This window comes from Diadema antillarum, unplaced genomic scaffold (genome assembly GCF_040938485.1).
Source record: "Diadema antillarum isolate AM-2024a unplaced genomic scaffold, OU_Dant_1.0 scf00000202, whole genome shotgun sequence".
Classification (NCBI taxonomy): Eukaryota; Metazoa; Echinodermata; class Echinoidea; order Diadematoida; family Diadematidae; genus Diadema; species Diadema antillarum.
This window is the reverse complement of record NW_027271091.1, coordinates 1,388,028-1,403,673: the sequence shown is the minus strand read 5'-3', so window position 1 is coordinate 1,403,673 and position 15,646 is coordinate 1,388,028. Positions and strand designations below refer to the sequence as shown.

The 15,646-nt window shown below is 39.0% G+C and overlaps 1 protein-coding gene across 1 annotated transcript in view; it reads left to right on the top strand.

Annotated features, from left to right (window-relative positions):
• Positions 1 to 329: 329 nt before the first annotated feature.
• Positions 330 to 15,646, top strand: part of LOC139723910 (probable methyltransferase TARBP1) — a 45,504-nt gene continuing 30,187 nt past the window's right edge. The window contains exons 1-6 of the mRNA XM_071635114.1: positions 330 to 580; positions 1,093 to 1,831; positions 2,487 to 2,561; positions 3,563 to 3,715; positions 5,094 to 5,247; positions 15,179 to 15,311. Coding sequence (XP_071491215.1) covers positions 330 to 580; positions 1,093 to 1,831; positions 2,487 to 2,561; positions 3,563 to 3,715; positions 5,094 to 5,247; positions 15,179 to 15,311 — 1,505 coding nt within the window. The remainder of the gene's footprint in view (positions 581 to 1,092; positions 1,832 to 2,486; positions 2,562 to 3,562; positions 3,716 to 5,093; positions 5,248 to 15,178; positions 15,312 to 15,646) is intronic.

Sequence of the window (15,646 nt, the reverse complement as noted above, 5' to 3'; positions counted from 1 at the left end):
GTATGGGAACTATGTCACAATTCTTTAAGTAATGGAACGAAGCAGTTTGTGTCATATGAACATGATTTATTGTTTGTATGCGTGCTAAACCCTTTTTTATTTCAGCAGATATGTCTGGTACAATTAGATATTTGACAATAAGCATCTCTTCTCTCACTTCAATAAACTAGGCCTGCAGCAGTATGGCAGCCAATTTCTTTGATCTGTTGGGGATGCCCCCCGATGCCCAACTTGGGGTGATCGTCAGGGGTGCTGTTGCCAAGGCTACCCAGATTGTCCAGTCTGGGTCTCACCAGGATGCAGCTGAGCTGATTGGCTTCTGCTCTCACATGTTCCAAAGGAATCCAGAGCTCGTCGAGACAGGGGAGGTTCTAGACTTTGTCAAGCTCTTGTGTTTTCCAGTGACTCGAGCCTGGGTGAGGGACAGTGGCCGTGGCAATAAGGGTGCTGGTGAAGGGCATGTTTTCCAAGCAGTTTGTGAGTTTTTAGCTATGTGTGTGGCTTCTCCATTTAGACTACATCAGCCGGAAGTAGGTGACGTTGTGATGACAAAGTGCAGAGAGAGTCTCTTGCACTATAGGTATGTAATTTTCTTCTCTGTTTCATTCGATACATGTATGTCCTTGCAAGTCAAATATTCATAGATATTTGGGGGAAATTCTTGAAGTGTAGGGAACATTCTTGGAGGACAGAGATATGCTTTCAAGTCTTCAACAAGTAACTTTGACATAAAGCATGTAGATTAATACTATTAGAATGGACATTTTTGTGCTAATGATATTAAGCATGGGACCAATCTTGTTGATTTTTTTTAAAGTAACATAAAAGTAAAAAATTTTATTGGCTTTTGTGGACAAGATGTTGGCACATGTTTCATGCTAAAGTATTACACATAATTAGTGTATGAATTTTACAAAAGCTTAATGCTAAATTCATAATATAATTTGGCTATTGAACATTTGTATGTCTCTGTTGATAGTGGGGTAGTGACTGATTTTCACACTTGTGCAATGTTATAACACAGTGGTCACTAGCAGTTGTACGTGTTACGCGTGCCCTGTGCAATGACATATTGGGATCCTTTCATTTCAGGGGAGAGCATCATGGTGGGAGTCACTCAAACCACGAGGAAGAGGATACTGGGCATAACATTTGTGATATGAGCATATCATCGACCCTGACTGTCCTCAGCAGGGTTGCAGAGCAGTTTGAGGGGGACAAAGGTCGAATGTGCGACAAGGACGCAGATTCGTGGAGGGACCTTTCAGACCTAATGCTGGACATGCTGGATGTAGCTGAACCATCTATGTGTGTGCAGCTGGCCCAGCTCGCAAACTCGTCCCTCAGCACGAGAGCAGGGAAAAGAACCAAAGAGGAAATGCGAGACTTAACGTGGAAGCAAGTTTTGAAGATGCATTCGCGAGCCAGAGATTACTCTGAGGAAATGAATGAAAACGTTTTCCTCCTCCTGTGCGCCCTGTCCGATGAATTCCTGCCATGCGCCAAGAGTGGAAAACATGGCAAAAGCAATGATTCGGATGCTGACAAGAACATGCACATGTCAGACGCAAGACTCCTGAGGGACGCGACGTTTTGGGAACTGGTCCAAGTTGGGCTGGTCCACTCCAATCCCCTAACTCGCAAGCGTGCTGCGTACCTCTTGAAGCGAACTGTTGATGTGGCAGCGACTTGGAAAGCCCTCATTCCCATGGAGTGTGAGTCTGAACCCTCCCACCAACCCCTCTTTAGCTGGAATCCTTCCTCCAAAGACGAGCTCCTGAGACTCTGGCTGGAGTTTTTTCTGATATATGAAACACTCGATGAAGTGCAGGTATGGAACTTCACTCAACTTGGAAATTATGCACAGTTATTTTTTACCTAAATCATATTTTGATTGTTGCATACATATGTTTGATAAGATGTATTGTGTCATATTGCAGTTATCTCATGTTTTATGTAACTTGCCTCTGAAAACAAACTGAATATGAATTCTCACATTTATTTAAATGAAGGAGAAAAGTTATGTTACCTGTTGTTGATGAAGATGTGATGGGAGATGCACTTCTTCATGATAAACATCTCATTATATGGCCAAAGAAAAAAAACGGAAGTGTTCATACCGTCGAGTGACTCATCTATTTTTTTATGCTATACATGTACTTGACACTTGCAAAGTGATCTTATTGTGTACAAAATAATCAGCACTCTATTCATATTTCATGTATGCTGATATGGATTATAAAATCTGTAAATCTTCAATTGAAATTCCTGTCATTACAATGCATTCTGTGGTACATGATTGTGTGTGCGCACTCATTAAAACTTCTTCAAATGGGTATCAATGTCAGTATGTTGAATGAATTAAGTGAGCCTCTATATACAATGGCTGGTGCATCCTATTATTTTACAGGCCCTTAGCCAGGCCATCAAAGATTGTGGCAATATAAGACAAACATACCCTATGATTGTTGCCGTAATTTTCGTAGATCCATGTTGTGACGCCGGTACTACCACGGATTGCCAACATAGCCAGAGCCACGTATGTCTCAAACATCAAAGGTATTGTGTCTGCAAATTCATCATCCCCTTTGCAATACCGGTATTTCTGATTCACTCAAAGTAATTATATATATACAAGTAGTATATATATTGAAATTTGTTGGTCTTCACAAAGTTAAGACGCTGATGATGGGATTTCTTTATGTGGCCATCAAATACTTCTATTGTAAGACTGGTCAATCTGCATATTTTTTTCTCATGTCACAATTTACAAGGGTTGGCTGTACCATAGGTTAAAGTGTTGCTGTAAAGCCAGTTCTTTTCTTGTGCATTTTAATTTTGCGAATGCCATGAGAGCCAATAGTGGCAAAATTAAAATGCACAGGGAAGTTCTTGTCTACACTACAGTGCATTTGATGCCGATGGCAATTTGCAAAAATTTCATGCCATGAAAAAGGTCATGGGCTCCAATTTGTGAAAATTTTATGCCATGAACATTTCTTGCTTTACAGTATTCCATGCTGTGTTCATGTTGCCAGTTTCTGAATTATCAAACCAAAACTAAATGTATATGGGTATTCCCAAAGTAAACCGGTACATTTCAGGGATGTTGGGTTATTTTCCGTTTCCACTGTTCATTACAAATACAATATGATCTTTCAGAACACTTTTATGAGATATAACTTTGCCCCCAAATTACTTCAATAGCAATCTAGCAATCTATTGGACTTTACATTAAAATGACAATTTTTGGGTGAACGTCTGTAATGGTGGACTGAAGTCTATGCTCTAATAAACAATAAAAAGGTCAAATAATAAGTGTTCATTGAAAATTTGTTGTTTTGCGACCGAATGGCCTAATATTGACTAGAAAAGGTAATAACAGCCCTAAAATTCTATTGAACATTGTGTTTTATACCATTTCTAGACTTAGTAGTGAACGTATCCTACTTGAACTGACTAAACTCACATTTTTGTCAGTCCACACAACCCTGGAAAGTACCCTTTTACTGTGGAAATGCTGATTGTATATGTATTTTTATATCTTCTTTACTCAGAACACAATGGTGGGTGTACATTGCACTCCAGCTGGTTGTGCATTCTCTACCAGCGCTGCTTTGTCCATCAGAGCAAAACAGTGACAAGGCTTGGTGTTGCCAACTTCCTGGGCCTGGACCTTGTACAGAGTTCCCTGCTTCGTCAAGATGGGCTCAAGGTAAAACTGATACCTCATCTGTAGTCTGACTAACTTTGGTACAGTTTTTGATGCTGTATGGTCGCATGTTTAGAGGGAAAGAAAAAAATATTTTCCATATACCTGCAGAAACTATAAATATTTGCTCTGAAATGGTCAGACATGCATAAGTAATGGGTGAAATAATACTGTAATAACACAATTTGAATTGGGTAATGACGAAAATGTGAAATATTAGTGAAAAAGGTGTGCAATAATGCAATGTCAGAGCATATCTGATCGTGGTTGGTGCTTAGTGTTTCATAATCAATAACTTATCAAACCATAGCAGTATCCATCAATTTTCTGTGCGAGAGTGAATTGCATGCAGCTTGTTGGAAAATACAATTGTATGGCCCCAATTGATCATCATGTGAACGTTCTACCTACCCGCTACTGAAGGGGGAGAGTGCTTCAGGAATACAAGTCTTGTACACTGAATGAAACTGTTGTACACTTTTGATGTCAAAAATATTCCAGAACAGCTCATTATCCTGGCAAACCGTGTTAGCTAGGCAGGTTTCATGGTAGAACCTTTCGATGTATTGCAAGTAAATTCCAAATCATGGAAGATTAATTATGAGCCCTCCTGAGAACTATGTTTTACCTCTAATGCCGATTGAGCATTGTTTATCCCTGAGTGAATGACTTCTAATAAAAATGAGGAAAAGTACACGACTAATGGCATTTTTTAAAGGTTGACTTTTTTTAATGTCGACAGTGAAGTGTAAGATGCAGAGGGTAGATTTGTAAGAATGTCAGATGAGGACTTTGAGAGAGTCTCCTTACTCTTGAGGTTTTTTTTGTGGGAGGATGAAGGATGGTAAGTTGACTGAAGCAAAGGCTGCATTGATATCTGGTGGTGTCAAGGGAGTGTGTGTAGGAGTAGGGTGTTAATAGTGTCATTGTTGGTGTTACAGTGTTGAGGTGTATGTTGATGTAGAAGAACTCGGTGTTCACAGATGTCTAACTCCATGTCCTGTGGTGTTACTCATATTATGTCTGTTAGCTTTTTCAGTGTGCCTTGAATGTTTGGTAATGTCTCAATTCTCTCTTTTTCTCTAATCATTAACCCATTGAAGATGAGTCCCGAATATTCTTGGGCAAGTGTCTATGGGAAATGTGTGTGCAGCAAAATCAACCTGTCCTCAATGGGACAATTTTTACATTTTTGTTGTTGATATATTACTCTTCCTGTCTCAATAAGTATATCAAAGTGACTATCACTTGAGTTTATAAAAGTACACGTTGCAAACTGCAGTAAAAAAACAAATTTTTGATTAATCAGGACATGGCTGCGGCTTGCTGTAAACACCATCTTGACACTAGTTTGTGGTTCTTGTTCCTCCCCTCCTGGTAGTTCATTCTGGGCCCCCTGCTGAATGCCCTACACGAGGAGTACCTCTACACCAAGGCTCCGGAGGACACCCAAGGAGAACATCCTCCCATTGGCTTGGCCCTGACCAAGTTCATGTCGGCCTGCGTCTCCCAGCTGCCATTGGAGACCCATGCAGGTGAGCCAAAGCAAGGCCCAAGAGGCCAGCTTCGTGAGAAAATTATTGCAGTGTTTTTAATTGGCAATAACTGCTGTTGCCATGGCAACGACTCAGACACTCTTCACAACCAAGTGTTTGTTTCCCGGATTCTGTTGATATTCTTTCATCAGCAGTTATTGGAACTTGTAGTTATGCCACTTATAACGAAACGGACCCAACTTCCATAATTTGAAAAAGAAAACTGTATGTTGACATGTGTCTTGCAGTAATCGTGTATCATAAACTTTGTGCTGTTTAATATGCTTCTGTGCCATTGGTCTCAAGTATTCAGTTTTGTGTTTATTACATCACTCAGTAATAGGTCATTTTTTGTCCCCGCCGAACGAGTTCGAGCAGGGGACTATGAAACGGGCTCCGTACGTGTGTGTGTCCGTCCGTCCGTGTGTCCGTCCGTCCGTGTGTGCGTCCGTGTGTGATCAAAATCTTCAATTTGCTACTTCTCTGTCATTTATGAGCCAATTTTGATTCTGTTTGCTTTATATGGTAGCACTACATGGGAGCTTTGAAACTTCTACACAGAATTTCAGTCGTGACCTTTGACCTTGACCTTTGACCTCTATTGTACATTTTGCTACAAAATGCTACTCCTTCGCCATTTCTAACCCGATTTCGATTCCGTTTGCTTTATATGATGGCACTAGGTGAGGGCTTCAAAACTTCTACACAGAATTTTGACCTTTGACTTCTTTGACCTTTGACCTTGATTTTTGACCTGTATTGTACATTTTGCTACAAAATGCTACTCCTTCGCCATTTCTAACCCGATTTCGATTCCGTTTGCTTTATGTGATGGCACTAGGTGAGGGCTTCAAAACTTCTACACAGAATGTTGACCTTTGCCTTCTTTGACCTTTGACCTTGATTTTTGACCTATATTGTACATTTTGCTACAAAATGCTACTCCTTCGCCATTTCTAACGCGATTTCGATTCCGTTTGCTTTATGTGATGGCACTAGGTGAGGGCTTCAAAACTTCTACACAGAATTTTGATGTTTGTCTTCTTTGACCTTTGACCTTGATTTTTGACCTATATTGTACATTTTGCTACAAAATGCTACTCCTTCGCCATTTCTAACCCGATTTCGATTCCGTTTGCTTTATGTGATGGCACTAGGTGAGGGCTTCAAAACTTCTACACAGAATTTTGACCTTTGCCTTCTTTGACCTTTGACCTTGATTTTTGACCTGTATTGTACATTGGCTACAAAATGCTACTCCTTCGCCATTTCTAACCCGATTTCGATCCCGTTTGCTTTATGTGATGGCACTAGGTGAGGGCTTCAAAACTTTACACAGAATTTTGACCTTTGCCTTCTTTGACCTTTGACCTTGATTTTTGACCTGTATTGTACATTGGCTATAAAATGCTACTCCTTCGCCATTTCTAACCCGATTTCGATTCCGTTTGCTTTATGTGATGGCACTAGGTGAGGGCTTCAAAACTTTTACACAGAATTTTGACCTTTGACTTCTTTGACCTTTGACCTTGATTTTTTACCTATATTGCACATTTTGCTACAAAATGCTACTTCTGGCGGGGACATATATTACGCACCGCGTAATTTCTACTTTTCCTTGTTTGCTATTTGTTCTTGTTGTTATTAGGTGATACGCTATCAGCGTATCACCTATTGTGATTGTCAAAATCTCTCTTTATTTTTTTTTATTCTTCTTTCTTTCTGGACAATTTTGTGTCGTCAATATCTCAAGAATGACATAACGAAATAACATGACATTTTCAGTCAACATGTCTCATGACAAAATCTAGCCACAATAAGGTTTTCATGACAGTAACATATCTATGACGTCATCTAGGCGCCATTTTGTGATTTTCGGACCTTGTCACATGATCGATCATAACTTCATAACTAGATGTCATTTCTGTATCATTTTCGGTGGACATGAAGTTCAGGTCACGCTCTATCTTACTTTTTAACGCTAGTTACACAGGTCATCATTACGCGCGCGTAAGCGCGCGTCAAAATTTTAAAAGGCTCAAAACGACTTCCCAATGGGAAATCTCGAAGTTTCAGACAATTTTAAGCGTTTCAAACATTTTCTCGCGTGCGCGTCCGTCCGCGCAATTCCGCGCGCAGAGCCCGTAAGCAACATGAAAATGCAATTTTTTTGACTGATTTGGATTCCTGATACTTTGAGTAACAATATCCATTGATTTCCGATCGATTTCGACCTATAACAAAGGAATGCACTGGCGTCAAAGTTGAAATTCCACGTGCGCGTCTTTCTGCAAATATAGTGAAAAAACATGTCTTTGTTTATTTCGCCATGGCTCTTTAAATCGTCCGTTGACCCTATATTTCTATTGCATATTACAAAAGTATATGAATTGTAAATAACATTCCTGGTATCAATATTGCCAGGAAAACGCGATGACGTCATCATATCGTCATTTTAGATGAAAAAAGTGGAATTGATTTTTTTGAGGTACTGTTTCTGACATTCATTTGCTCGTATCTCTGTTGTTTAAGCTCAATATTATCCCAAATTCAGATATGTTGCAGTTTGAACATTTGCCTTTCAAGTCCATGTGATGGTTTTGAAATATGATGACGTCATCACACTAGAAATTGTGATTAAAGGTAAAGACTCAAAATCAGACAAGTTTACGTGTTATGTCTATGGGAGGTGATTTTTTTTTTAAACCATGCATTGACTTGACAACGTTTAAGCACCTTTACCTCATCTGATTTTGCTCCATTTCCTCTGAAACATAAATATGTTGTAGTTTAGACAATAAGCTTTAGTAATCATGCATTTTATGTTTTCAAATCTCCTCATCAGGTTGACAATTTTGCAATTTAAAACTGAAAATGAGAATGCAATCTGTACGGAACGATTCCCAATTTTTCTTTGCAACTGTATATTGATCGAATCCACGCTGCCACTTGTGAGAAATTGAATAGCGCCATCACAAGTCGACACTGTCACAATAGTATTTACATTTAAGTTTTGCACTCGATCTTCAGGACAGCAATGTGGCATAATCTGTTAGCGCGCTGGTTCTTCATAACGCCATACCGGAAGGCGAGAGGTTCGACCCCCGCAGGACTTTTATCCGTTCTTTCTTCTTTTTTTTTCTCTCTTTTTTTTTCGGCAGTTCAGCTTTACTCCGATGTCATTTATCGTATTATTTTATCAAGTGTACGTAACCCGTGAACACGGCTGCTCTATTTCCCTTGCTTTGTATTGGAGTTTGGAGATTGGGTTTGCTTCAATAATTTTGTCACACTTAATGTTGTAAATTGCCCCTTGTTACAGTGTCCCGCTTGCCACGATTCGTTTTCTCTTTCCTTTTCTCTTCATTTGTTCTTGTTATACTGTAGCAGGATATTTAGGAACGTGTTCGTTTACATAACTAACATGAATGGGAACTGAATTAATTAACTCTAGTCCAGGTGCATGGCGTCTCGCTTATCTCTTTGGAATTCCAGGTTATTGTTTGACCAAATAACGGAGTTAAAGACAGGCAGGGAAGGAAGTGACTTGATATTGCTTCATAATGAGGAATTTCGGGCAACACCTTTCCAAGTGTAGTGATTATGACGGGGTTCTCTGTCGTTTATTTTCGTCATGGCTGTTTCACTAGTTAGCCATAGGTGATATTATGTTGCTGGCATCTGGGAGAATAGAACAGATCAGTACCAAACTGGAATAGCCCTATAAGCAATGTGGTAAGCGTTCAATTTTTTGCATCATCTTTCTTCTTTAAAGTCAATCACTACTGATCGAAATACGCAATATAATATGACACGTTCCACTGGTAGTTTAGGCAAAGGGAGTTAATGCATGATGCAATGATAAATGTGCTACCATTGATTTTAGAGACGTCATTGTGGTGTGGTACTGGTGATGGTAAGGGAACCATAGATTGCTTTTAAAGTAATGAGACAATCATTGGACCTTTGCATCAAGACCGTATTCCCATCTAGAATATAATGCATGTTCGTGCGGCGTTTTTTTTTTTAATCCTGACGTGGACATTTTTTTTTCTTGTTTTTAATTTAAGAATGTTATATCTAAATTTGTTTCTTTCCCCTAACATTTGTTTTTTGTTGAATATAGAGTTAGACGTTCCGTGATCGAGTAGAAGAGCAGCGATTTAGTTACAGTTTCAATGCATCTTGTTTACCATCTTCTCTGACATTAAATTGATGGTTTTTATATTTGACATTGTCTGTCTATTTGCCAGTTTATGCTCATAAACCACTGCTATAACAACTAATACATTTGCTTCACCTGTCACACGCAATGACATGGATTGCAGTTGTGCATGCAGTTTTCCTTTTGCCACCTCTCGTTTTTCTCTCCCCTTTTCCCTCACTTTGGTTTTGTTATACTGCAGATGGGAATGATTACAATAGCATAACCCAACTTAAAGTAGGAATGAGAACTGAATAAATTAACTCTGGGCCAGGTGTATATAGCGTCTCGCTCATCTCTTTGAAATTTCAGGTTGCCATTGTTCGACCAACGGAGTTGAAGACAGGCTTTATGTTGCTATAGAGGTATCTCGCGCCACATGAATGGAATGCATACGCTGTTTAGTATTAGTAATACACTTTTTCATGCCCATCCCTGCCAATAAAAGTGTGTTTGACGGGGTTCTGTGTCATTCTGCCTACGAGAAAGCAAAGTTTTATTTTCGCCATGGCTGTTTCTCTATGCGTAGCCGTGGGTGATGGGTGTTGTTGGCATCTGGGCAGTAAAGAACCGAGTATCATGCTATAATACCCCCCCCCCCCCGTTAGGTTCTAAGCGTTCAATACGGTGATATATCTTTCTTCTTTATTATATCGATCACTGCTGATGGAATTACAGAATTATGTTATGACACGTTTCACTCAAAGCTTAAAAAACAAAGTTTATGCACGATACAAGTAATGGTGCATGAGTCCTATAGGCCATTGATTTTAGATGAGAAATTATGATATGCCTAAAGTAGTGGTGTCATTGATTAGGAATTAATGACACGATTAAGCACTCCTTCCACTTCTAACTGTCCCCTTTGAATGTGTGTCGATCACGTGAGATCGTCATAAATTATCATTCACGTATAAGCTTACGTTCAAAGTGTACTCTTAGTTGGAGGAGACCTATAGTTACATGGTTAAAGGTGATGTTTTGCCCTTTTCTCTTTAATTGAGGTATCACTTTCGTCCAGGATAAATCACATTCTCATGTAAACAGACTCACTTGCTCTATATCCCCTGTTTTGTATCGGAGGCTTCATTGGTTTTACTGCTGGTAAATCTCACAGGCTTGTATATAGTTGTAAGAGCTCTCTGAACTGATCATTGTGATAGCAAGATTAGAGGGAGTCATATTGGTTATGTAAATAATGGTCAAAGGTCATGTTTTAAAAGGCCACTGTTAAAGCCAGGATGGTTATAAACACTTAATTGTCATGTTTTATTTGTACGTGCCGAGGATCACTTGGACCCCGTTTACAGTGCGAGGCTCGGCCGCGTTCGGTGTAAACGCGCAAAAGGCCAAATGCGGGGCCAAAATTGGCCTCGCATTAGGCCACGCTCTGGAGGTGGTCTCGGCCGCGGCCGAGCCGCGGTCGCGCCCGGCCTTTTTCTCAGTGTAAGCGCAAACTGGGCTAAATGCGCGGCCAATTTTAGTCTGGCTTCCAAACCCTCGCCTGTACTATTTCGCTATTCAGGATATTAACTACTTCAACGTCGAAAACTAGTATAGTTTAAGGTGGTTTTGTCCTGCAAAGGATTTTCTCCTTCGACAAAGGCCTTTGCCCGAACGGCGACTTCGTCGCCACGGAATTCAGTTGGCAAAGGATCTGAAAACCAGACAATACCAAATTGCGTTTGTTTAAAAGGGTAGAGCGCCACTACGACAAAATATTGAAAGGTTCGAATCAAAAGCGCGGCCGAGCCCGGCAGTGTAAACGGACTAAATTGCGGGGCTCGGCCTCGCAATTGAGGTTGTCCTTGATTGCAGCTCGGCCGCGGCTCGGCCCAGCCCCGCACCGTAAACGGGGTCTAAGTTTATGCACTGTAAGTACTCAAAAAGTCCGTAAATCGACTTAGTCGCACACGCACAGAATTTCCACTTAGTTTGTGTGACAGAAAAACAAATGTGATCTGAATAATGTAGGCCCAAAAAAGTTCAACTAAGTATCTCATTAGAACTTCAAGGTTCTGTATTACATTCTTTTCTTTGTCGATCACGGATGACCGACATCTGATGACCCCAAGCGTATCACCTAACTCGTCTTCAGTGTGACGAGTTTCATATCTCGTTGTGATTATGTTTGATTATTTTTTTTTCAACTCTGAGTACTTGCTGCTTATGTATCTCACAAGGTGACTAAAAAGTCTTGTTATCATTATTGCTCTGGTAAGTTGTATGTAGATTTGAAAGTCATGCCAGACAAATTTGTAAGAGTAGCAGAAAGTGCATTGCCATAGTAACAGTGCGCCTTGCAGATTGCCTTTCTTTTCTGGTTTTTTAAACAATTCAGAAAAAAAAAAATCACACACACACTGACTGTGGTGTAAAGCTGCGCAATACATGTTTTTCAAGAGTAACGGATGGTATGTTGCCATGGTAAGGGTAATGGCATTTTATTTTACTGTTTATCATTTTTGCCACTGTACCAGTGCGGAAGTTGTCACATGGGGGTACTAATCACCTTCCTAGATAGTCTAGTTTGAGGCTTACTGTCATCATGTAAGGCTGGACAATCCACAAAAACACCCACGCAAATAATTGCCAGAAACAGACAAAAGAAGAGTGCAAGAAAGGGCTATTTTTGTTTAAACATGTTTACACCCTCATTGATGGAACCATAAGTGTCTTTAGCGACACCAAGGACGTTCAAGGGATTGGAATCACAACTGTCTTTATTCCACTTGAACCCATGGTCATTGCCGTCACTCAAAATATTTGAAGTATGTTCCAAACTGGATCTGCCTCATAAATAGGAAAATAATTGACTCGTGTCTCATTACATAATGACCAGACACTCTCTAAGGAAGATATGTCTTTCCGATTGTAATTACTCTTTCCCATCCAGACTCACGGGAGATGAGCAATGCATACATAACCGTGAAGACACAGGGGTGTGAAAATAGGAATTGCGCAAAGATTGACGATATAGGAATCTACACTACTTGACTAGGCATGTCCGGGCACTAATCAGACATATTGATTTTTAAACAACTATACCCGAAAATTATACCATAAAGTGCCAGTTGTCAGAATTAAGCAGAAAAGTGATAACATGGACCTAAATGGAGGTTACAGATTCAAGCACTTTCACAACATTTTGGTCTGATCTACAACACTTTTGTAGATATTTCTGGATGGGATTGACTTTTGTTTTATATATTTCATCATAAGGAGAAATTTCCTTTCATATAATGTATAAACAAGCAAAATATACCTGATATCATATGAGAGTTCAAGATGAATCTTCTGATTGCTCAGAAAGATGGCGGCTTGAAACATCGAACATCAGAAACCACACTTGCACCTGTGGAAATCTTTTATTCATCCATAGCACACTGACAGACTCTGTTTGAATTATTATAGCCTCGTGGAGCTCCAGCTCTTCACCCTCCCTGGTGACACAATTGAGTATGGATGAATCAACAATATGAGCTTACTGTATGCATGTTGCAACTGATGTAGAATACATATATGAAATGAATGCAAGACAAGGAGCAGACTGCTACAGATTATGAAACAGTATTCCTTCACTGAGGGTATGACTTCTAATTGCTTCTTTTGTCTTTTAGTTTGTGCCAAGATATCTTACTCTATTGTGTTCTAGTATTTCTTTTCTATTTCTGCTATAATAAAACTTGTTTGAAAATAAAGCCTTCAGAAGGCAAGGGTTGTTGAAAGAGGAGGCAAGTTGATAAAAGTACAATGGTGAGGGTGATTAGAAAAATAGCAATGTTTTATTTAGATATGATATTTCTTTTTTTCAGGGGTGGAGCACTTGCATTTGGAATTTGTGACTGAATAACAAATTGAATGAGTATTCAAATGCCTGGGTGTTTCCATTTCATTGCGACCACACCTTCTCAAGATACATGTATCTCACTCTATTGTTTATTTCTTTTCTATTCCTCTGATAAGACCTGTTTGAAAATAAAGTCTTCAGAACACAAAGTTTCTTGAAAGAGGAGGAAAGTTTAAAAAAAAGAACAGTGGTGATAATTGATTGTAAAGAAACAGTAATACATCATTTTATAATTATTCTTTTTTTCAAGGATGGAGCACACTCATGTGGAATTCGTGACTGAATAACAAATTGAACAAGTATTCAAATGCCAGGGTGTTTCCATTTTATGGCGACCACATCTTTCCAAGAATTCTTCTCTCTCATGCTGATTTACCATCTGAACAAACTGATGATGTCTTCTTGATGAAAAAGAAAAAAAAAATGCCTCCAAGCAAAAGCAAGGGTAGTGCTGTGACGAGATAAAGTCAAATTACAAAACAGGAGGAGGAAATGAGAATTGAGAGTTGCTGAATAAGTGAGCTGAATAAAAGGTGTTTGTCTGCTGATGTGAAAAAATACGAGTTCACCACAGTTTAGCTCAGCCCCCTCCCCATACACTCACATGTCATGCCATGTGCTCGACGGATAGTAGGCTGAACACGTTGCACCACCCCTTGGAGAGCGTGGAGATGTGTGTACACAGTCTTTGGTCATGTGACCAGAGGGAAGGGAGTTGGGGATGACTGCTGACGGGATTTGTTTGTTTCCCGAGCACCACTCCATAACCAAGCACCACCCCCACCCCCCTTACCCTGCTTTCCCTGCTCTCCTATCATACTACAAATGAAAGCCATGGATACATGCTGTGTATAAAGGGCTCCTCGCAGACAATGGCATACTTCTTGAATGCTTGGTGGCCTTGTCATCTGTAGTAAATGAAAGATAAATTGATTATTTTATTACCTAAACACCGCAAAGGCACAAAATATAGATACCCACAGACTAATCTGGAAGTGAAAAATATTCAGTTGCTTTTTTTTCTCTTTTTCTAAGCTGTACTCTGGACTTTGTGCCTTCTGGAGAAAAAACTCTGCAATTAAGGCATTTAATGTACAGGAGATGGTATTGAATGCACTTTGAAATTTTATTGCCTGTTGAAAGTCTTCTCTTCTCAGGCACTGTTTATTTTTGGCCTTTTATGAGTTGTTGACAAGATATATCAGTGCCATGGTGACAATGCACTTTTGTACTATTCATGCACATTGCGATAACAGTGTCTCAATGGGCATTGCCATAGCTGACATTTGTAACATTGCCAATATTTGGTTGTTGAGTAAAGAGAAATAATGATTTAAATGAAGACTATTATTATTGTCACTGATATTCTTGTTATAATACTGATAATCATAGTAATGATAATAACAATAGGAGTAGTAGTAAAGTAGTAGTAGTAGTAGTAGTAGTAGTAAAGTAGTAGGAGTAGTAGTAGTAGTAGTAGTAATAATAATAGTAGTAGTAATAATGATGATAATAATAGTAATAATAATAATAGTAATAATAATAATAACTATAACGTATTGTAGCAGTAGTAGTAGTAGTAATAATGATGATAATAATAATAATAATAATAATAATAATAATAATAATAATAATAACTATAACGTGTTGTAGCAGTAGTAGTAGTAGTAGTAGTAGTAGTAGTAGTAGTAGTAAACGAACATTATCATTGCAGGTAGATTTTTTTTCTTTTATATTATTGAATGTCATCATTATTTCACTTGGCAAATATGTAATATGTGTAACATATGAGATGTCAAGGATAAAGACTGTGAGACCTGTGTCAGTTTACTTTATACTAGTTGAATTTTATTTTTCAATTTTTGTCATCTGTCTAGGTTTCTTGGTTGATCTGCTGACACTAATCTGTGAGCAGTCCTGGGGTCCAGTCACGATCTTGTTTATTGCCGAAGCCCTCGCCAACATTCCACAGTGCCCTGTCTGGGGAAAGACTTCACTCTTCATGTTGAAGTAAGAATAATTATTACATTATCATCACTGTTATTGTCATGATTATGGATTTTTGTTGTCTTCATTATGCCTCCGCCCAAAGGTTTCCCTCCTATACGTATATGCAATGCTTGCAGGATTTTTCTTGAAACTTAATAAATACATGTATTACAAACCTAATGGAGATTCTCTTGGAAATTTCCTGCCAGAAGATCAAAGGTCAAAAGCTCAAAGGTTAAGGGTCAAAGGTCTGGCTAACATGCAAAAAGAAAAAAAAAAATCTATTCTATCCTGAAATTACACTTCTTCTTTATACCTTGAAAATTACTCAATGCACAAACTTATAAAAGGGTCAA